This window comes from Muntiacus reevesi, chromosome 10, assembly GCF_963930625.1.
Source record: "Muntiacus reevesi chromosome 10, mMunRee1.1, whole genome shotgun sequence".
Taxonomy (NCBI): Eukaryota; Metazoa; Chordata; class Mammalia; order Artiodactyla; family Cervidae; genus Muntiacus; species Muntiacus reevesi.
Genome location: NC_089258.1, coordinates 16,090,724 through 16,114,293, shown reverse-complemented (window position 1 = coordinate 16,114,293; position 23,570 = coordinate 16,090,724). Strand labels below are relative to the sequence as shown.

The 23,570-nt window shown below is 37.8% G+C and overlaps 2 protein-coding genes across 3 annotated transcripts in view; one reads left to right on the top strand and one right to left on the bottom strand.

The window, feature by feature from the left end:
• The window catches only part of CENPP (centromere protein P), a 227,883-nt gene extending 226,608 nt beyond the window's left edge, over positions 1-1,275 (bottom strand). The window contains exon 1 of one of the 2 annotated variants that reach the window (XM_065946868.1): positions 868-1,275. In XM_065946868.1, the coding sequence (XP_065802940.1) occupies positions 868-974 (107 nt within the window). In that variant the 5' untranslated portion in view covers positions 975-1,275. The remainder of the gene's footprint in view (positions 1-867) is intronic. The other variant, XM_065946869.1, reaches the window with a different exon arrangement.
• Positions 1,276-2,366: 1,091 nt separating this feature from the next.
• Positions 2,367-23,203, top strand: NOL8 (nucleolar protein 8). Its single transcript, XM_065946872.1, has 16 exons — positions 2,367-2,882; positions 3,547-3,609; positions 4,964-5,042; positions 6,457-6,592; positions 7,032-7,100; positions 8,255-10,126; positions 11,318-11,431; positions 11,890-12,012; positions 12,299-12,389; positions 15,101-15,239; positions 15,872-15,949; positions 18,595-18,866; positions 20,083-20,212; positions 20,763-20,833; positions 21,576-21,655; positions 22,305-23,203. The coding sequence occupies exons 1-16, from the start codon at positions 2,744-2,746 to the stop codon at positions 22,353-22,355; spliced, it is 3,507 nt and encodes a 1,168-aa protein (XP_065802944.1). The 5' UTR covers positions 2,367-2,743; the 3' UTR covers positions 22,356-23,203.
• The last annotated feature ends 367 nt before the right edge of the window (positions 23,204-23,570 follow it).

The following is a 23,570-nucleotide window of genomic DNA, read 5'->3' as shown; positions in this document are numbered from 1 at the left end:
CACAGTGACTGTAGCCATGCAATTAAAAGACATTTGCTCCTTGGAAGAAAAGCTATGACAAACCTTGACAAAATATTAAAAGACAAAGACATTACTTTGCTTACAAAGGTCCATATAGTCAAAGCTATGTTTTTTCCAGGAGTCATGTATGGATGTGAGAGTTGGACAATAAAAAAGGCTGAGCGCTGAAGAACTGATGTCTTTGAATTGTGGTGCTGGAGAAGACTCTTGAGACTCCCTTGGACTGTAAGGAGATCAAACCAGTCGATCCTAAAGGAAATCAACCCTTAACATTCATTGGAGGGACTGATGCTGAGGCTGAAGCTCCAATACTTTAGCCACCTGATGAGAAGGCTGACTCATTAGAAAATACCGTGATGCTGGGAAAGACTGAAGGCAGGAGAAGGGGACGACACAGGACGAGATGATTGGATGGCATCACTGACTCAGTGGACATGAGTATGAACCAACTCCAGGAGTTGGTGAAGGACAGGAAAGCCTGGCGTGCTGCAGTCCATGCCGTCGCAAAGAGTCGGACAGGACTGAGCGACTGAAGAACAACTAGATACTGCTCATCATCAGTAAAGGGAAGATTACTAAGGAGATAACCAAGACTTTCACCCTGATTGTTACTAGTAAGAGGAAGAGAATATTTTAAAATGAAATGACTGCGGTTTAATCAATTAATATATAGTAATATGTTTACAACGGAGCCCATGCGTGGGCTTATCACTTGCACCCCTTTTGTTACAGACAGATGAGTTCCAGCCCACGTAAAGTGCTCCGGAAAAGTTTGTGGGGAGGTCCGGGGCGCCTCTAGTAAAGAGATCGTCACCCGCCTCACCAGGTGTGAGGAATGCCACGTACCGAACTTGAGAGTCGTCATCCCCGGGCTCCTGTGTCTCTATGCACGCCCGCCTCAAGGCAGTGATCTCGGCTTCCAAGGCGCGGGCCTTTGCCCGCTGGGAATCCATGGAGCTGTGGGGACGTGAAGCCGCCTGACTTGGGCTCGCCAGGTCTGGCTCTTGAAGCCTCGCGCGCTCCTGGAGCGAACCATTCCGGAACTCGGCGGGGGAGGCAAGGGAACGACGCACAATTCCCGCGCCTATAACTCGGTCACGCAAGTGTCTCCGGTTCGTTGCCAACCCTGCGCACTTTTCCACAGCTGTCCTCCAGCAGTCCTTACGCTTCAAGAGAGCGGAAATCCCTCTCGAAGCCCAAGGGCGCAGCTACCCACCCCGACCTGGAGGCGGCTTGGAGCCCCAGTCACGGAAGAGGCGGTTCCCCGAGCACTTGAAGAGGGAGCCTCTTTGTATTTCTTCCCCTTCCTCATTTCCGCCGACCGTATCCAGGAGATAAGGTGATGACCCTCTTCTGTATGAATTAGGGAATTTTAGTTTGGGATCTTTTGCGGACTTAGAGGCAGGGGACGCGGTCATCGCGATTGCCCGGAAGACTGGACACGAAATACAGAACACTGGGAAACTGAGCGTAGTATTGGAACCTGAGGAGGCTGGGTTGGAAGTCCAGTAGGAAGAAAGAGAGAGGGTACTTGTTGGGACGCGTGACTAGAATTTAGACCTGTAAGCCGCGCTGGATGTAGAAAAAGAGGTGGTGAGCCCGGGGCTTGGGGCCTGGGATGGGAAGGGGCTAATTGGCCTACCTTCACTGTGCTCGTGTTCAAGTCTTCTCAGAGAAAGGATGGGGTGGGTAGGTTTGGGACAGAGGAAGCTACCCGGAAGATATAGGCCGTGGCTCACGCCTAGGTCTCAACCCATGCTCTGGCATTTTGGCGTTTGTTTTGGGGTTCCGTGTGTGCGGAGTCTGTCAGCTGGGGGAGGAGGGGCTTGTTGGGAGTTGAGCACAGCTGGGCGCTAAGCGAGAGGCATTATAGGCCTTAAATCCCAGTATCTCTGGAAGAGTTTTCCCGAGTCCCATCTAATCCAACAGCCTCCTAGTACAATGTTAAGAATTACGGATTCTGAAATTAGATTTGCGTTAGCTTCACCGCTAATTCTCTGAATGGCATTGGGAAAATGACTTCACCTCTCTTGCTAATCTGAAAAAAGGTGCCTGCAAACTACTTCGTGCAACGCTGTCTGATAGTGTTAAAAAGAAAAAAAAATCTGTATTAGCTTTTATATCCGTTGCTCTTTTTGTGCCTGAAAACCACTTGGTATGTATTTCTGTTGTAATATAGTATTGCAATTGTAACCTTTGCTTACTTCTCATTTGACTATGAGAAGCTTGAAGATGGAGAGCGGAAAGAATCTGCCTGTAGTCTGGGAGACCTGGTTGGGAAGATCCCGTAGAGGTTAATACGTCCCATCCCATTTCTGTCGGTTTATTAAAGTGAGTGAATAAAGGAGAAACACCTTAACAGTATGGATTAGTAAACTCAGGAGGAGTAGAGTGTAATATTGTGGTCATTTAGAGGGATGTCCATCTGCACCCGTGTCTGTGTGTAGAGGTACTGTTCCAAAATGCATTCATGAAGAACAAGGATGTAGTGTGTGAACAGAGTCTTCAGGAATAGAGTTGGGAACAGTACAATAGGAAGGGAAGCACAAATCCAGGCAACCAGTTGGCATAGAAGCTTCAGGGAAAGGAGTTTAGGGTTTTTTGGTTTGTTGGTTGGTTTGAGTTTTATTTTGTTGTTGTTTGCTTGTTTTAGATTTAAGGAAAAGAACTCTAGGTAGAAATTTTTTTCCAGGAGAACACCCTGAGTGTTTGTCCAGCCTTGATGAAAGCCAACAGAGAAATGAAACGCCTTTTTGTGGGTGGTCTTGGGCAGAATATTTCTGAGGCAGACCTGCAGAATCAGTTCAGCAGATTTGGAGATGTTTCTGATGTGGAGATCATCACTCGGAAAGATGATCAAGGTAAATTGAGAGTTCTTCATAGGTAATTAAAGCAAATATAACGCAAGTCAAATATCACAAAATAAAGGAACCCCCAAAGATGAATGTTAGCCCTGAACACTGGAAGTGATGTTATTTCATTATGATAGTATAGTACTAACCCCATCCCAGCACATATGCCTTGGAGGTATTGTGTATGAAATAAAAAAATTCTAAATTCCCAAACATTCCCCCCCCCCACACTTTTTTTTTGGTGGGGAGGGAGCATGTAGCTTGCAGGATCGTAGTTCCCTGACCAGGGATTGAATATGCCCTCTGCAGTGAAAGCCCAAAGTCTCACCACTGGACCTCCAGGGAATTCCCAAACATCCAATTTCTGAAACATGTTGCTTTAAATTTTCAGAGCTAAAATTCTAATAATTACTAAGTGTCCTGTTAGAATACCACTAACATATAAACATGCAAAGTGTTTCCTTAACTGACTGCTTGACCTTTTTCTCATACATATTTTCTTTTAAAATATTTAGGTAATAATGCTTTAAAATTTGCAATCTTTGCAGCCAATGAAAAATAAACAAGGTTTTTTTTTTGAAAGAGTAAATTTCTAAGAGGTCTTTTTTAAATTTATAAGTCATTTTTACATTATTCTCTGGGTGAGAATTTAAAAATTTTTTTTCTTTTTTAGGAAACCCACAGAAAGTCTTTGCATATATCAACATCAGAGTAACAGAAGCTGACCTGAAAAAATGTAATGAATGTTTTCTATACCATTTACCATTTCCTGTCACTGTGTAATTTGGAATAACTTTGATTCTAAATCTAAACAGCCACTTTTACGTCATTGAGAGGGACAACCATGATGAATAGAATTCTGATATTCTACAGTTCGATATTTAAATTCATTCCATAATGCATGACATATGGTAGCACATTACCAATGAGTTTGCTCAAAAGTGGCATTCTCAAATATTGTGGACAAAGGACCACACTTTAATAGAAACTGCATGTTACCTATACCCTACTGGATAGTATGCCATACCCCGCTCCTCAGGGTGTTCATTCCTCAGGCAAATAATTCTTGTTAATAAATGCTATTAGAAGAGGGCTTTATATTATGCCCTTATAAGATCATATCCTTGAAATTATGAATTATCTATCAATAAGTTTAAGAAAACCGAGGACCAGCTGTGGCTTTCAGTGAACAAAGAGCGAGAGGTAATTCATACTGCCACTAATGTAGAAATACATTCTAATTATTTGGAGACTGAAAGGTCAAAAGACATCGAGGAGGAAACATGCTAATAGAGAAGGAAGGCCATTGGCCTTTTGTAATATTATCTGTCCAGCTGGGAAACATATGACAAGTACATTGCAGTTTTAAGAACACAGTTCTGCTGTGTGACCTAGCAATTTTATTTAAAGTAGAAGACCCAGTTTGTTGATCTGATGTATGACCAAGATATTGCTTGTCTCTTAATATTACTATGAATATGAAATTGAATAATACTTTTATACTTAGCATAGTACCTGTCTCATAGAAATTTCTCTTAGTGATAATTATTAAGGAAGCTGATAGCAGATACTGAGAAAAATCAGCTACTGTGGTACAGTAGTTCAAACACAGTTTAGTTGCTTGTGCTAGTATGTTTGCAGGTTATGCGGTGATAGTTAGTATGAGGTGATAAATAAGAATGAGGAGCTGTAGGATTCCAGTGTCCTCTGATTCTCCCTAAGAACATTACATTAATCTATAGTTTTAGTATGGCAAATAACAATGATATGTTAAATAAATACCAACCATTTGCCAGAGATTTCTGACATTACTTTATAAACAAATGACAAATTTTGCTTTAAGGTTTGCACATTTGCCTCATTCAAATCTTACAGTTATATGAGACAATAGGGAATATAAGAATCTAATAAGTGGTCAAGATAAGAATGGGACCTAAGCCTCCTCTTTCCAGTCTCACTTTCCTTATTCTCTTTCCTTTGTGTGTTTGTGATAAACAAGTTTTCTTTTTTTCATACTAATTAGTAAAAGCACATGCTGAAATATATTTTTGCATTGCTATGTACTTGGGTACTAATTCTTTGCTTTATAGGTATGTCTGTTTTAAATAAAACAAAATGGAAAGGTGGGACACTGCAAATTCAGCTAGCAAAGGAAAGTTTTTTGCACAGGTAAGGTTTGCTGTATTTGATTTAATCCAAACATTAACACACTAATTTCTTAATATTGTAAGTGATTTTATATGTTCACTTAATTGATTTGAAACTATCACATATTATTGGAGTTTTAGCAAATTTATGCATTATAGGTAGAGCTAAAATCCTTCTTAACTGAGACTCCCTATGACCCCAGACCCCACCAAAGAAGATAATGCTCTTATATATGTGTATTTTAACCTAAAAAATATGTACTTATTTGCAGCTTTTTAGACACAACCTTTTATGATGATGTAGGTCTTCCCCTTCTTTGTAATACCTATTTAGTACTATTTTAGAAAATATGCCACAATCTAGTTAATCATCCCCCATTCATGGACCTTTAGACCATTTCCACTTTCTCTTCATAAGAGATGACCCTTGAAGATATCTTCTATATATGTACAGGGGTCCCTCTGGTGTGTATGTCAACAAAAGGAGTTGCTATGTCATGGAGTTAAGCACACTTAAAATTTTAATAGATGGTACCAAATTGCTTACGTTAACTTTAAACTGTTAATGAAAGTGTCATACAAAAACATAAAGATAATAGGGATCCCTGTAAGAGACGCATAAGATTAATTATGCTTAAAATTTAAGAACAAGGCAATGTAAAAACTATTAAAGCATTTTAAGATCCTAAAAGTATCCTTGGGGAGAAAAGATTGTATGAGTTTGGGTGCTTTCAAAATAGGAGACATTTTTGGAATGTACAAATGAAGTGACCAAGAGAGCTTTAAGATTGTTCTCAGGCAAAAAAATGCCACAAGGAAAAATAAGGTCTAAATCAAATTTTGTGGAACTAGTCTGGAGACGAAGGTGAGGATTTTGTTCTTCAGCTGTCGGCCTCTGTGAACAGGGTAGCGATGAGGCTTTCATTCAGCAGTACGTTGGTGCCTATTATAGGCAAGAACTGGGGCACTCATCCTGGGCAGGGTGAGCACACAGTGATGCTGCCTTTGAGTACCTCTGTACATCTGCCTGTGGAGCGGGAATCTTGGAAGTTAAAACATAAAAGAGCCACACCAGAGGCAAAGAGGCCAATGAGAATTGGTCACCACAGTTGACCAGGCCCGAATCAGATAGGGAGTTTGAATTGGAAGGTTGAGTTGGCATTCTATTCTGCATTCTCTTCATTATGAGAGTAGTAATATTCAAGATTTAGCAGATTAGACTCTGAAAGAAGAGACCTTTCCCTCATAACAAAGAGAAGGGATTAAAAATCGATAAAATGCCAAAAGTACATAAGTTGAAAGGGAAAAGCTGAGAGACCCTAAATGACACCTATGAAGTTAAACAGCTTTATAGTACAAGAAAACAAGACAGAAGTTTGGTTAATAGTGTGATTGGTTATTTTAACTCTCTTATTTGTATTTTTTCTTTGATTCAGATTGGCTCAAGAGAGAGAAGAAGCAAAAGCAAAGAAAGGAATATCAACAACAGGCAACACCAGCTTATTAGAAAAGATGAAAACGGTGGATTTCCATGTGAAAGCTGTGCCAGGAACAGAAGTACCAGGACACAAAGTATGTCACCCCTGGTAGGCTGAGTAGCCTGGGAATCAATTCCTGAGACCAAATGACCATGAACATCACGTTTAAAGCAATTGCTTTTTTTTCTCTCTTGCTTTGAAGCAGTTAACATGAATAGTGCTTTATGATCTTCCATGTGCATTTACAGCTCTTGGGAAAGCACAGGTTTCCCCCATTTTAGAAAGAGAGATAAAAACCCACATGGAGGCAAGTCTCCTGAGGGGAATAGAGGTGGTGAGGAGTCCAATCAGGTCCCAAGTTTGCCTTTTTAATGGCTGTTATTTCTGTACCATCCTATGTGATTTATATGGGATCAACAACTGCCCCAATTTTCCTTCTTTCTGTATTCTTTTTTCGTAAGTTATATTTATGCAGAATGGTTAATTTTTTCTGTTTGTGACAAGCATAATAAATATATCCTTTTTTCTTTTAGAATTGGGTTGTGAGTAAATTTGGAAGAGTCTTACCTGTCCTTCATCTGAAGAATGAACGTAAATGTAAAATATCCTTAGCAGTTGACCTTTCAGAGAAATTATTGTTGATTACAGTGATGGATACTTGCAGAAGTTAACTTCGTATCTTCAGAGTTTCACTGCTGCTGTCAGTAAATCTTTAGATGTTTAAGAGTTTTTATGTTCCCAATTTCTGTAAGGTAAGATCCACTTACCTACATGTATGAAACAATTAGAGGATGAGAAAATGTAGTGATGTTTTATACAAGTAAGTGATACAAATGATGCTTGTTAAACCAGCAATTTTATTTATTAATTTATATATCATTCCTCTCATTTGACATGGATTCAAAGCCATTTCCAAAGGAACTAAGGAAGGGCCAGGGAACACAGTGCAGTCATAAAAGTACCTTTTGACAGCAGAGAGGAGGATTTGAAATGATAGTGTAAAGCCAAGAGATAATAGACACTATTTGACACACTTCACATATAATTAGTCAGGTATTCAGTAGTTACTAAGTGAACAAAGGAACTTTTCAGGAGTGAGAGATTAAAGCAACTTATGCTTGTCTATTCGTATGTTTTAGGAAATCAGCCAATGCCACTGACATTGACTAGAATCTTTCTGGACAGGGTTAGCACAAAACAGATCTGATAATTATTAGCCTTCTAAGAAAGACCTGCAAGAATTCAGAGAGTGAGTAAAATGTGAAGTAGATGTTTGAGCTAAGAGAATCAGGTCTAAGATGAGCCAGCATTGAAAAGACAGGAGTGATCAAAATGTTGGAAAATCTTTGATTCTCAGGTTTGAGATAACCAACGCTCAGTGTCTAGTTGTTCCCTCTCTGACTTCCCCTCTATACTCTGCTTTATGATGTTAGCAGTGAATAGATTTCTCAGACATATAGAAAAGTACCTAGAATATAATCTTAAATCAGTTTGTTGTAATATACATATACAACCCAAGTAATTTCTTCCAGTTAATAGTGATTGATGATCGTTGGTTTTCACTCTGGACATGCCATAGACATGTCAGTTCCAAAGACCCTGAGTTACCTAATGAAGTCCTTTTTTGCTTGATTGGAAACTGAGGGTAAAATGAATCAATGATTTGCTCAAGATTAAACAGTATTCTTTTGCTTCACCAGATTGATAGGTTTTTCTAAAACCTAGTGCCTTTTTTTGTTCCTTAACTGTTGGTGACATCATGAAGTATGATCCCTCAAAATACTGCCACAACTTAAAGAAGATAGGGGAGGATTTCACAAATGCTGTGCCTATATCCAGCCTCACCTGGGAACTGGAAGGAGGGAATGATCCTATGAGTAAGAAACGGCGAGGAGAATTCTCTGACTTTCACAGCCCTGCCAGGAAGATAATAAAAGTGCAGAAGAATGAGGGTTCTACTGCATTTCTAACCATGAGATCAAAACCTAATAGCGTAATGGAAAGTCCGCGTTTAATACAACAGGTTGCACAAAAAACACCTCATAATTCCATTACTCCTAAATCACCCAATATAACTGATTTTGATCATCAGAAATTTAAAAATGTATTTTTTCAGACTTCTGGTTTAGAAACTACCAAAAACAGAAATAGCATATCTGATGATGATATTGATTCTGAAGATGAATTGAGACTAATGATTGCAAGAGAGGAAAACTTAGAGAAAACTACATGGTCCTCAAATGAATTTGAAAATGATCCCTTTGAAGTTGTAAGGGATGATTTTAAATCTGATTTTCACAAATTTCATACTTCAACAGGTTTAGGCCTCAAAAACAGTGTCTCTTGCCTCAACAGTGAAAATAATGTTATGGAAAATGGTTGTGACTCTGATTCAGGAGATACAGATGAAATCATTGCAATGAAAAAAAGTTCTGGTAAGATCGAAAACGGTGTAGATTTTTCACAAACAGAAAAGTCTATGGACAAGAAGACTTACTTGAAAAACAGAAAAAAGTATGATCTTTCTGATGGCTGTGTTAAAGAACAAAAAAGAAAAAACAAAGTAGAGATAGCCCTCAGTCACAGAGTTAAGCCTCTTAATTGTAAATCTCTGATTGAGTCCAGCAGCAGTGAGGATGCTGATTCTGCATCAGAATCGACTGAGTGTGAAGGAGATAAGGAGTATAACACCTTGATGGAAAACTGTCTCCGTGTGAATCTGACTTTGGCTGATTTGGAACAGTTGGCTGGCAGTAACCAGGAGGCTCCAAAAGAAAAGACTGAGAGCAATGGCCAGGAAACCACTGCCAAGCGTGACAGGGCCTCCAAGAGCCAAAGGACTCCAGGTGACCCCCGCAGAGGCCAGCAGTGTATTCACCCTGAGGAGATTGTGGCTTCTCTTTTAGAAGGAAGAGAGAACCCACGTGGAAAACAGAAACCAAAGGAAAATACCTTAAAGCCAAAATTTCAGGCTTTCAAAGGAGTGGGCTGTCTCTATGGAAAGGAATCAGTGAAAAAATCCTTGCAAGAGAGTGTTGCCTCTAATAATATTAATAAAGATCAAATTTCCTTGAAACTTGAGGAACCGAGGAACATGTCCATGGGAAAATGGTCCCTGTGCACTAATGGCCTATCAAATGAACAGACTCCTTTTCAGCATGGAAAGGAGGCAAATGATGCAAACCAAATTCAGCCTCAAAAGAGACAGTCTTTTGTGAAACAGAGTCACAAACTGGTGTCCCCTAACAGTTCAGAAAAGAGAAATAGAAATCCTATTTCTAGTCTGTTGCCACTGAAAGATAAGAAATCTTTAAGTTGTGGTGCTAAGACTCCTAGCAGAGGCCTTGATGAAGACTGTTGCCACAGGACTGGACAGTCAGGTGAAGGTTCTGAAAGAAGGCCTGATCTGTGCAGCTCCCAGGCCCCTGAGAAACCACCAGAGGTTTCCTCAAGGAGAGACTCCCAGGGAAGCAAACCTGACTTCCCACTTCCTGTTAATAGTTCATCAGATGTTAATGCTAAGGATAAGCATGCTGAAGATAATCAGAAACGTTTGGCAGCCTTAGAGGCAAGGCAGAAAGCCAAAGAAGTCCAAAAGAAGTTGGTTCACAATGCTCTGGCAAATTTGGTGAGTATATTTTCAGTCTAGGAATTTACTAAGAACTCTCTCCAGGTCTGGTCTCTTTCTTTCCCACAAAGGTAGGCAGTCCCCTTTAGAGCTGAATGTTTGTGTTTTATGTCCTTGTGTCTATATAGTATATCTGTATATTGCTTTAGAAAATATTACTGATATAGTTAAATGATGTGTACTAGTACATCTCAATTGCCATATATATCTCCTGTCAAGTGAGTCGTGTCTTACGAAGATTTACTATAATGGGACTTTATTCATTTTTTCAAGAATTTGTTAAGTTCCTACAAAGTTCCAGGCCTTTACAGCAAGTGTTTGATTTATAGAAAAGATCACTATCAGGCAGTGTTGGCTCACAGTTCGGTTCCATGCAATGGGAAAGAAGTGTGCCTATGTGCTCTGCCAGGAAGCAGACCAGTTTGTTGGCAGTGCCAGGGAGTGGGTACTTCCCCAGCTGACCTGAGTCTAGTGGGAAAAATTCAGTAGAAATTGGTCTGGCAGAGGCAAAAGAGTAGAAAGAGAGAGGAAAGGCATTATAAGGCAGCAGTTTGTTCAAAAGTGAATATTTGCAATAACTGATTAAATAGAGTACAAGGTGGTGAGAAGTGAGAGAGAGAAGTAGGCTACAGGGCTGGAGTTTATTCTTAAGTCTGGGAAAAGACTAAAGGACTGAAAGCAAGGGAGGAAAGCTTAGTTGTGTTGGAACAGGAATTGGCAAACGAGCCCATGTCCTGTTTTAAAAGAGCCTCCTAGCTAAGAATGGTTTTTACATTTTTAAAGAGTTTTAAAAAGAAAAATATAGAACTGAAACTATATGTGGCTTGCAAAGCCTAAAATATTTATTCTCTGGCCCTTGACAGAGAAAGTTTGCCAACTTCTGTTTGGGGCAAATGGTTCAGGACGTGGTGAGAACAACAAATCAAATGGGACAAATAAAGGAACGGGGATAGACAGCCTTTAGGAGGTTTTGAGCCAGAACCAAGGCAGTGACTGTGGGAATATATTTTTTAAATAGCAGGAAGGCCCAACCCTTGGGACTTGGTGATCAACTGGAAATGGAAAGCGAGAAGTTTCTATCTTGGGATGATGGCAGCATTCACTAGAGAAAAAATAGGGTGGGAAATAGACTTACTTGGGGAAGGAGATGAGAGGTTGTCTTAAAGGTAATGCTTTTGATAACCACTCTAGGATGGTCATCCAAAGGACAAGCCGACGCACATCATTTTTGGTTCCAATAGTGAAAGTGAAACAGAGGAGACATCCACTCGGGAGCAAAGCCATCCAGGAGAGGAATTGGTAAAAGTAAGAAATTTAAAATGTCCATATGGGCATGCAGATCCATTTCTGCGTATTGCATACCAAAACCTGCCCACGACTGCTGCGCTCAACATAAAATTTCCTCTGGGAGCCACAGTGAAACACAAAACTCCCCAGACCACCACGCATGGATGCTACAGTGGCCTTAGAGATTTTCTCCCACATAAATCTGTCCTCTGCAAAGTGACATCAATATTAGTGAAACCATGCAGAAAATGTTCTTACATATAATAACTGCCCCCCTTTCAGGCTGCATTAGGAGCCTCTGGAGACCCAAGGGGCCATGTAAATATCACTGAGTCAAGAGTTTCCATTATAACCACCACCCTGTTTCCTGGGATATGCATCTGAGTCGTTTCTTAAGTGTAAGGAGGAAAATTGCATAATGAGGGAAATAGTGATTGTCTTGGTTATTAATAAACATTTCTGTCCTTATGCAACAGGAGTCCATGGGTAGAGCCTCTGGGAAGCTGTTTGACAGCAGCGATGATGAGGAATCTTGTTCCGAAGATGACAATAACAGGTTCAGAATTAAACCTCAGTTTGAGGGCAGAGCTGGACAGAAGGTTAGTGAAGACTGAAAATAAAAAAATTTGTAACATGCTCTTATTTTTTCAACATAGTCCTTAAATCTAGGTTAATGAAGGCAGACCTTGCCCAAACTCTAACATTAGGGTTTTTATTTTGAGATTGAGACCTCCATGGCCCTCTTTGTTTGGTTCATGGGTAGGTGAGGTTATGCAAGCATTAATGTAGTAAATTTCACAGCGTGGGAAATATACTTGGAGGGTCTTGTTTATAAGTAATTTCTTGGGAATGCGACTGTCAGTTGTCTTTGTGTTTTTTCTTTAGCTCATGAATTTGCAGTCTCGCTTTGGCACTGATGACAGATTTCGCATGGACTCCCGATTTCTAGAAAGTGATAGTGAAGACGAACATGAAGGTAAATGACTCATTGTCCAAACAAACAGTCCTGGTGTCATAGCTGGCATACCTTAAGAAATAAACTCATCTAGCATCTTCACTTAACACATAGAAAAGTGTTTTATGTACATATAACACACGGAGTGTTACATGTACATGGTGTGTTATATGTACATGTAACACTTGTACATATTAATTTACTTATAAAATTTTAATTACCTGAAGCTGCCAGAAAAGACAGGAATAATAGCATCTGCCAAAGGTACCATCTTCCCTCATCCCAGTCCTGGTGTTAGAAGTCAAGGACCCTACCTGGCAATAGGTCAACAGGTCCTTGTGAGGTTGTGTAAGACTTGGCTTACTTAAAGAAAGTGTTCATGCTCGATGCTGATTTTTTAAAGCAATGTATCATTGAGTGTCACTCTACTTAAATTCATTCTTATTTGAATATATTTAACAGCATTGATGCTGTCGGAAGCATCAGCAGCGGTTCTAAACGTTCTTTACAAGATCTTCTGCTCTTATCCTTTGCAAAAGACCTCATCTCCTATTTGACCAAGAGGATGGCCACTTCAAGTAGCTCCCTGCTTTCCTTTCCGATCTCAGAACTACTCTGTCGTTTCTTTTTTCTTCTTTCCTGAGTTTATCTAATCTGCATCTTGATCTTCTCCATTTATACCTCCTGTTCCTCCCTTTCTCATTTGCATCTTCACACTTAACTTTCTTGTATCTCTTCGCTCTTTCTACAGACATAATTAGGTCTCATAGGTTCAAAAAACCATTTCTTCAACCCTGCCAGTTTTAGTTGCCATTCCCATTTTTTTTTTTCAGTTCTAAGCCTGAAATAAAAAATAAATTGCATCTAATTTAGAAGCAGTTGATTTTATTGAAAGTACAATCTCTGGATATGATACTTTCAATTCTTTGAGGTGATTATTATGTATATTATACATTTCTGAAAACAAGTATTCTGAGAGTAAGTTCTCTAGGATCCATACCAACTTATTGTTTCAGAACTTTTCACTCAGATCCCATGTTGATAACATAGGAATGGATAGAATCTTGGGATTAGTCAAGAAGCTATAGATGTTGCTTTCTAACTCCTGCCACTTTTGTCTGTCTCATATTTATAACTCTTTAGCGTGAGTTCCCTCAAAGCTGTGAATAACTGGTTTACCAGATGCAGTGGCATCTTCTCAAGCTTCACCCTTCAGCCTGCCTGTGGCATTTGTTACTGCTGATCATCCTTCTTGAAATGTTCTCTTCCCTTTGCTTCTATTGCACTATAACTTCCTTGTTTTCTTCATAATTCTTGGTTCCTAAATTTTCCATTTGCTTTGAGATACAGGCTCTTCCCAAGGTTCTGTAGTCTGTGTGGCTTTAGCCTTCATTTTTACATGAATATTTTCCACATCTGGGTCATCTTTGCTCCTGACTATTCTGCTTGTCAACTTTAGATAGACCTGTGAGAAATATGCATCAGGCATTGAGGAAAGAATAATTGGGAGCTCAGCAGAAAAGTCAGGAGCAAAGATGACCCACATGTGGAAAATATTCATGTATAAAAAAAGGCTAAAGCCATAGGGTCTTACAGAACCTTGGGAAGAGCCTGTATCAGAGGTTCCTTGGGAACCTTTGAGACTGAATTTTTTGTGTGTTGCACAAAGACCGTCCTGCAGGTAAGCAGCCTACCAATATACCGAGCTCTTCCTAACATTCTGTTCTACTGCCTAATTGTCGATATTAGGATAAAATTTAAATTGCCACTTTTTGAAGTCAGAAATCATTGAATATGAGCAGTTGCACATGGTTTAGCCTAATGCAGTGTAAACTCTTGGCAGTTTTTTATTTCAGTACACGTTCATTTTGTTTCCTAGCATGCTCTCTTCCTTCCTCAGGGGACTACTTTGTCTTAGACTATGCCTAGTTTGTAAAACATTTCTTAATCCAACTGAACATAATCCCTACCTCTTTTGAACCCTTAGATACTTTTGGGCCATCTGTATAGAAAACTTATGAAAATCAGTGTTTTATTCTGTTAATTTTTGTTATTTAGTTGTTTATGTCCTGCAGTAATTTGAAAAGGTCTTTAAGGCTCAGACTTCTTTTATGTTTTCTCTTATAATCCAAACTGGCTGTTAAATGTTTAACTTTGTTCCCTGATACGTGTCTGTTTTTAGTAAATAAGAAAGCCAGCTTATAGGATTCCACAATGCCCTGTGTGTAGTCTCTCTTCCTGTGATATTTATTACTGAGTTTAAAAGCTAAAGTAACTGTCTGCTAACATGCCGTGTTAATAGTCAGTAAAATTACCACCTTTCACTGTCTTTCACTTTTAGATTTACATGTAATTTAGATTAATTTCTAGGTTGTTACAAAAAAATCAAAGAATCTTTATTCACTTTAGTTTTGTAATTACTATCTTGCTCTATTACATTTGTCAATCTTTACCTTAAAAACTTAGACTTGCCACTGAAAGCCATTAATTTCATATTTCATTTTTATAATTATAAGTAGAAATGGGAATTTTGTTTGCTGGTCATGCAATTTCTGGATTCACTGTGACATCGGGGGCTTAGGGACAGAGAGGATAGCAAAACAAGGTTTAGCTTTTGTTCTTCCTATCTTAATGTGCTTTGCACATGTTTAAGTGGTTGATAAATATTTGATTATTGAGATTTCTCAAGTTATGTTTGCCAGAAGATTACTAATTATCCTCTTCCCTCAAAGAAATAAATGAAAAGAAAACTGCTGAGGAGGAAGAGCTTGCTGCAGAAAAATTGAAAGCCCTGAATGTTGTGCAGAGTGTTTTGCAGATCAGCTTAAGCAATTCTACAAGCAAAGGATCAGTAGCTGCTAAGAAATTTAAGTATGTCTTATATTTCATCTCACTCTTCTCTCTTCCTTTGCCACAAAATTAGGCCATTTTCAACTTCTTGGGGAGAGCAGTTAGTATATGTATCAGACTCTTAATATTATACTTACCTAGTGATTCACTTCAAGAAACTAATCTAAAATTTTTTCTGTATTTATTATTACTGAAAAAATGGACAACTGTTTAAATATTAATAAATGTAACAGTTTATTGTGGAGAAGATATAACTTAGGGAGACTAGTGTAATGAAACCCCTGGGTACCATCACCCAACTTCTCCAATCACTAACATGTGACCAGTTTTCTCTTCTATACTTTACTCACTCCCCCCTACTTTCCCTACTGAAAATTTGTATTTTATACAAATCCCAATAGTATATCATTTTATCTATATATATTTTCCTGTTTTAAAATAATATTTTAAAAATTTTCAAAGATCCCCTTAGAACTGGGTAATTTAAAATATAATTGCTTCTAAGGAGCTCCTGATATACTTACTTGATATTTATGCCTTTGTCTTGTTCAAAAGTGGAATTGTCCTGGTTTTGCATTATGTTTTGCTATTAGTTTTTTGGATTTATATTCTGATTTGTCCCTTCCAACTTATCACTCTCCTTTTTTAAATAGGGACATCATACATTATGATCCAACAAGGCATGATCATGCCACTTACGAAAGAAAGCAGGATGATAAACCAAAAGAAAGGTAAATTAAACTGCTATAGTTACTAGTAAGGTATCTGTGTTAATCTTTTAGATTTGGCAATTGTTTCATATCTATGTAAGATGTTACTATGAGGGGAAACTAGGTGAAGGTTATTTGTAGTTTTTCTGTAAATCTGTTTCTAGTTTTTCTGTAAATCTAAAATTATTCCAAAATTAAAAGTTTCTTTTAAAAAGAATCACATGCAGACCATACAAGCCTCCTCATTGTGGAATGTCTCTGTACCTACCTGTCAAATCTAGTGGTGTTTCTGTTCCTTTAATTGTCTTAAAGTATTTGGGTCTCCTGTGAATCTTTCTGGGGTTCACTTCATTAGACAAAAGCCAAAAATCTGCTGGGACTGCCGAGCAGTAATACCTTTAAACTCATAAGAAGCCCTCTTGTTTTAACAGTTGGAGTTGCTGAGCTATATCTAGGTTCTCAACAAAGAATTTTGCTTTATATTAATAATTAGGCTAGTGTACAAATTTTTCTCTTCAGATAACAATAGTAAATATATTAGGCTTTGCAGCCAGATGGTCTCTCTTGCAGTGACTCTCCTCTGTCCTTAGAGCAGAAACAGAGCCATACATAATACATAAAATGAATAAGGTAGGCTGTGTTCTAGTAAAACTATTAATAGGACACTGAAATTTGCATTTCATGTAATTTGTACATATTATGAAGCCATCTTTTTATATAGTTTTTTCCAGTCACTTCAAACTATAAAAATTATTCTTAACTTGCAGTCCATACATAAATAGGCAGTGGCTTGGATTTCATCCATGGGTGTACTTTGCCAAAACCTGCTTTACACTATATTTTCCTGAGAAAATAGATTTGTTCTTTGCTTAGAAGATATTAAATTTTATGTTATTTGCCTTCTAGAGAATAGGAATCTTCAAAACCATGAGGTCCTAGCTCCTTATTAAAAAAACTTCTTTCTTTAGTTTCACTTTCTCTGCTTATATGTTACTGTAAGCAGCAAGAAGAAATCAGAAAATACCTTCAACACCTTCCTAGACATCTCCATTGCTATATCACCCACTCATTAGGTACATTTTTTACTTCCCAGTTAATAAAGGCGACAGTGTTACTAAGCCTACTGCCACTATATAACAGTGATCTCCTTTCCTCCATTTTCCAATAGCATTTACTTCACTTTTTTGCAAGGCCTTTCTTGAAGCCTCAATAGTCATGTAGTTTCTACTAACAGTTTTTTCAGGGAGTTTTCATGCTTTTGCTAACACCCTCCTCACTGACCTTCCAACTTCTGCTTATTGTGTGGGCTCTGAAGTCATTCCTACATTTTGGGCTTTTATAGCAGTACCCCACTTTTAGGGACCAAAATATGTATCAGTTAGGTATTGCTATGTAAAAAATTGCCCCAAAACTAAGAGCTTGAAACTAAAAATTTATTAGGTCCCAATTACTGTGGGTCAGGAATTTGGGAGCACTTCACCAGGTAGTTCTGGCTTGGGCTCTCAAAGGTTGTAGTCAAGATGTCACCTGGGGCTATAGCCTCTGAAAGTTTGCAGCCTGCTTGCAAGATGGTTCACACTTTTGACCGCTGGCAGGGGGCCTCAGTTCCTTGCTTTGTTGACCTCTCCTTTTGGGTGTTTGGGTGCCCTCAGGCCATGGTATCTGACTTCTTCCAAAGCCAGTGATTAGGGAAGGGGAGAGAGCAAGGAGAAAGCCACAGTGCACTCTATAGCCCTATTTCAGTAGTTGTACACAATCACATCTGCCTTACTCTGTTCCTTAGAAGAGGTCATTAAGAACAGACCACACTGAAAGGGATGCAGGAATTAACTTCCACTTCTTGAAGTATCAAAGGACCTTTGGACCACTTTTAAAACCACTACATTATGTTTCATTGATCTTGGAGCTCAGTTTCATAGGAGGCATATTTGACTTACAGCCTATGGTTTATTTAATGAAGTATTAAAAATTTTTCTGTATAAGATCGTCTCCACCAGTAAGATGATCATTTAGGACATTATTATTTTAGGTAAAACAGAATATTTGGCCTAATAAATAGAATAGACTCTAATAGAAAAAAAGGATTTTAATCTTTTACTATCTAAAAACTCAGTATTGGAGACTGTTGTGTAACTCTGGTTAAGACCAAAAACAAAAACATATTCCTAAATGGAGAGCAGGTTGATGGAAACAGAAAAATTTCATCCCAGACAGACTAGACTTAACATATTTATAATGCATTTCTACAACAGAATTATGACTAAATCCTTTAATGCCAGTATCATAAAACTCACAGTTTTACAATTTGATAGAGTCTTAAAAGTCATGCGGTTTAACCTGGTTCATTTTGCAAATGAGGATACTGAGGCCCACTGCAGTTAAGTAATTTTCTTACTCATAGCTGATATCTTAGGTGTAATTTCTGAAGTGTAGTTCAGAGGGTAAGAGAGGAGAATATGATTCATGTTTAATACTTGGAGCTGTCTGAAATAATTTTGTCTATAAAAAGCTTTTTGGTTAAGACTCTGCCCTTGTGAGTTACATATGTGGATCCTCTTGGTGGTTGAAAAAATGGGACTAATGTTATGTAAGGTATTTTTATTTCCTGATTTCTGGAATTTTTCCAAACATTGACTTTTTTGTGATCTCTATATATGTCAACGCAGTAAAGCAAAACGAAAGAAGAAAAGGGAGGAAGCTGAGAAACTCCCTGAGGTGTCTAAAGAAATGTATTATAACATTGCTACGGATTTAAAACAAATATTCCAAACTGTAAAAGATACTAGTGAAAAGGAAGATAACACACCTTGGAATGAGGACTCTGATGGAGAGAAAGCTGAGGTAGTCCAGGACACTCCAGCTCTGATGACTCGGGATGAACAAACCGGCGGGTTCACATTTTCCTTTTTTGAGTCTGACGCCAAAGATGAAAAGGAAGGTACATTTTTGTTTGTTTTTACTTTTTCATTTCATGCAGTTTGAATTTAATTGAGTCTTCTGTAAGGGTGATGATTTAACATTAGCCGAAGGCAGTATTCTCTTCTCTATCTGAATGAACAGCATTTCAGTCAGCATTATGTAACCATAAATGTAATGTGCCTAGAGCTATGTTTAACACAGTAAGAAATTGTTCTTGAATTTGGAAGCAAACTTCTGGATAGTTGCCATTTGAAGGGAAGCCAGAGAATAATATGCAACATTCCTTCTTCTGTTGAGTAGAAATAGTCATATATTTAAATATGTTTAAGAAGTTGTATATTTAAATAGCTTTACATCTTTGATGCAGTTGGAGAAGCCATAACTTCAGGAAAGCCAGTGCTGTTTGTTAGGAGAAGAAATATGTAACCCTGGCTCTAAACAAATTTGCTGTGTCATCTATATACCAGCTGTTTCAAACTTCATCCTTGGAGATTTGCCAGAACCTAGAGAAAAGTATAGCACCGGTATATACAATTTTTCATTCCACTTCAAGAGGCTTACCTCCAAAGTCCTACATATAGTCTAAAAGTTTGAAACACCTGAGTACCAAGGTCAGTCCTAAACTGTTGAACAGAGTTGGTATGATATAGATATTTTAATTTTTCTAACTTTGAGAGCCAAGTGTGAGAAATTGGCCTTGAAGTGATTGCTAAGATACCTGAGCAACCTGGGAGATGTGTTTTATGTGCTTTGGAGATTATGAGGACTTTTGAAGTGACCATCCACATCTTTTAGCAGCAGCTTTTTCAGCAGTTTAGAAGTAAGTTTGGGAAATTGAAAACATAAAGATATGTTCCTTGTCTCCTTTATGAATAAGCAGGAAGGCAAACTGGTTTCACTGCATCATGTTGTAGCTTAGACTCCTCAGTGCTAGCACAGGTGTCACACTTATTTTGCTCTATCTTGTAAATTGTATTGCTCATTTATAAACCTTCAGTTTTTATATCTTTTTATAGTATTACTGTATTCCTTATGAGATCACTCTAGCAATGCCAAAAAATAAGTTTCTCTCAATATTTGAAAATCAAAAAGATACTGCATGTTTTGAATTAATGATTAAGATATTCAAAATGTAGAAATATGTATGCATGGTGAAAGTAAACAAGTGAATGTGTCCATAAATACTTGGGCTTTAGGTTACAGTTGTATCATCTTTCATTGTCTTGATGACATAGAGACCTATAGAGTTGAAGCAGTAAAACCTGGGAAGATCGCCTGGCAGGGAGACCCTCGTTTCCAAGACAGCAGTTCAGAAGAGGAAGATGTTACTGAAGAAACAGATGACAAAAAGCAGAGCCCTACTGAGTAAGTAATGTGTTTCTGTCCAGATATAGTTCATAATTTATAAAGTCAGAGTTAGACATGCTTTAGAGATATTATAGAAGTATCTTAAGTTTAGCTTTTCAAGACAGTTTTCTTTTTTTTGGCTCCTTTAGAGAGCTCTGTAGTCTTTTTTCATTGGGAGCATGTTTCTTTTCCTTGAGATTTGGATAGCACTGGGTGGGGGATATGCTGTGCAGAGGGAAGAAAGCCTGCCGCTGAAGTCCCTGGTCTGGAAGAGGATGCTTCATCTTGTTGGCTGCTACCCCATAGGAAACACTAGCAAAACGGGTAGCAGTGGTTGGGTGAGATATCGGCATGGGGAAGATAGAGCTTGTACTTAAATCTTTGTTACCGAAGTTATAGGTAGCGGCGAAGAATATTGAATAGAGAAAGGGTGGTATTACTTTGACTCAGGGAAAAAATGAGCAAGACACAAAGCATAGATATTTAAGGCATAGTTCATTTATATTTACAGTGTGAACATTTCCTAAATGTTGAAATTAAGTGACCAATTCTATCTTTCTCACTTCAGAGAAGTATCATTACCTGAGAAAGAGACTACTAGATTTTTCTTTTTCTCTAAGAATGATGAGAGACTTAATGGTAAGTCATTTTTTTGATTAAATGGTATGTATAGTACATCTTTATTTACACATAGTGTATTTTGATATATTAATACTAACATGCATCCAAGTAAGAACCGATTGGGAAAAATTCTGATCCTTTGCAATGTGATATGCTTTAGCCCCCTCTTTTTAGACAGAAGCTTGTTGACATAAAGCTCTGGGAAACTGAAAGCTTCCCATTCATCACCTCAGCTTACTCGCTATCCTCAGCAAGGGCTTGTTTTGTTCCAGGGGCTTGCTGAGATGCTAGACATACAAAATTCATAAGTTTTTAGTACCCTAAAAAGTTCACATGAAGTATACTCAATATCTTGTAATAAACTGTAATGGGAGAGAACCTGAAAAGTCTGTATGTGTATAACTGAATCACTTTGCTGTATACTTGAAACTAACACAACACTGAGAATTAACTATACTTCAGTAAAACAAAAATAGCAAAGAAAAGTTCACATGAAAATGCTGAGGCTGTTGAACTCATTTCTGAAGCCTAACACAAACAGAAACTAAGTTACATCATAGTAAATGGTTTATAAACAGTAAAAATCCTAACAATCTACATTTTCATTTTCTAAAAGAAGAAAATATTTTTGAAAATTAGCATAAACTGGGGGTGGAGAATCATGTTAACTAGAATTGAAGACCTGGATAATGCCAGCACTAAAATATTGTCTATTTTAATAATACTGTGCTGCCTTGCCCTTCTTTATTTTCCCTTCTAGGTTCTGACTTATTTTGGAGAGGAGTGGGAAGCAATATTAGCAGGAATTCTTGGGAGATCAGAACAAACAATTTGCGTATGGTGAGTATCGCCATGTTAATTGTCTCCTGAAATAGATATGATGTTACCTTTGTGTTAATATTTGCCTGGTGTAGGAATATAGGAAGGCATGAAACTTGAGATAACTGAAAACATGATTTAAATGCTCACAATTAATAGTGCTGGAAGGGAAGTTTTAATTGTTTAATTAAATCCACCCATGTGCAGAAAGGAGACTAAAGAGTGGCTCCATTGAGGGACTGATCTGAGTTCTCATCATGCTTAAGTAATAGGAAATGATGAAACTTTTTTAAAGACTGAATTACAGTTTCCATTTTAAGCCCATAAAGCCAAAAGTCTGAACATTCCACATACATGTGAGCACTTCCAAAATGATTTCTACAACCCAGTCACTGAATAATCTAAATTTTACTTTCTATAGTTACTGAACCCTGTGAAACTTATTTTATTTTTAACAAAGACTTTTTTTTAAATTTTATGGCTTCATGAATTTCCAATAATTTATTGAAAAATGGAGGAAGTATAAGAAATAATATAAATAACATGAGGGAATTATTTGAGACTTTGACTGAAGAGTCTACTCTCAAAATAACAATATGCACACTCTTGTCTTATTTATGAACCTGCCATGCCACACCTAACAAGGGATTTTGATTTTATGTTTTTCTAGGACTGTCGGAAGAAACATAAAGATGCCAAAAGGAGAGTGAAGCCAAAATAATAAATGTCATCATTAGTTTTGATACTGAATGTAAAGGAGTCTCACCATGGAAATTGGAGTGATCTAGAAAATGATTTTAGCTGGCAAAGAATTCAGAGTGAAGGAATATTCTAAATCTTACCTGGTGGATATCATTCTGATTGCTTTCTTTTTCTGTAGATTTCCTATTTGTTCTTACCTAATTACTTCAAACAACCTGAACATTTGTTTTAATGAAGCATACGATAGTCCCTCAAAATACTTTGTATATATTTGCCCTCCATCTTCAATAACTAATGGACATTTCTTGACATGAGGTTTTAAAATATATGCATCAGAGCACTTAGATTTTCCAAGTTATGTTTCATGTAAATTATACTTGAAATATTTCTGATTGTATTAAATACACCTTACCTCCATTTTGTGGTTTTTGTCTAAGAGGTTGAATACAAGTCAACCTTCAGTTCTGTATTTGTGTCCTGATGAATAAGCTAACTGAAATGCAGGACATTTCAGACCAACTTTCATGGGAGAGTTCTGTGAGGACCAGAAAAGAAGGCTAAATGCAGAGTTTTCCTTTCCTTAGCCTCCAGGAATTCATGGAGGCAGACCCTCAGTCCCAAATTCTAGTTAGATTAGAAGCTTTTGAAAAATCAAGGTGCCTGAAAGATAACATAGTAACAGTTAGCAGTCAGTGCCCTGAGTCCAGATAAGGAAACAGATTTAATACCTCATTAAATTAACGTGGCTAGGATTCAAGACAGATAAGCCTCTATCAAACTGGGCTCTGTACAAAATTATGCTTTATATAATAAAGTCCCAGGGGATTATCACTGAACCATAATGGGTGTATCTGAAATTACATATTTATTGATTTACATCTTCATCAAATAAAAACTCTGTGAAAGCTAGGATATCACCTGGTTTGTTAGCTGTTATGTCGGTACGACCTAAAACAATGTCTGTTTTAAACTGGGTGCTCAGTAAACAGGGTCTGAGGAGCTAAGTAACTGAAGAGTCATTTTCCTGTTTCCAAGGCTTCAGACTTCATGAAAAATGGCAACCACCTTTCAGCAAGATAAATAACTCCACCTTTTCTTGATGTTCATTATATTTGTACCATCTTATCTATTGCTGCATAACAAGTCATCCTATTAACACTTGTTCATTTTCCTCACAGATAAGCAACTTTTTTAGGACTTTGGGGACTTCTTGTCTCTACTTCATATAGTGTCA

Coding starts and splice junctions, on each gene's coding strand:
- NOL8 (XM_065946872.1), top strand. CDS start 2,744: ATGAAAGCCAACAGAGAAATGAAACGCCTTTTTGTGGGTGGTCTTGGG. Junction 2,883..3,546: donor CACTCGGAAAGATGATCAAG/GTAAATTGAGAG, acceptor TTTCTTTTTTAG/GAAACCCACAGAAAGTCTTT. Junction 12,390..15,100: donor TAGTGAAGACGAACATGAAG/GTAAATGACTCA, acceptor CTTCCCTCAAAG/AAATAAATGAAAAGAAAACT.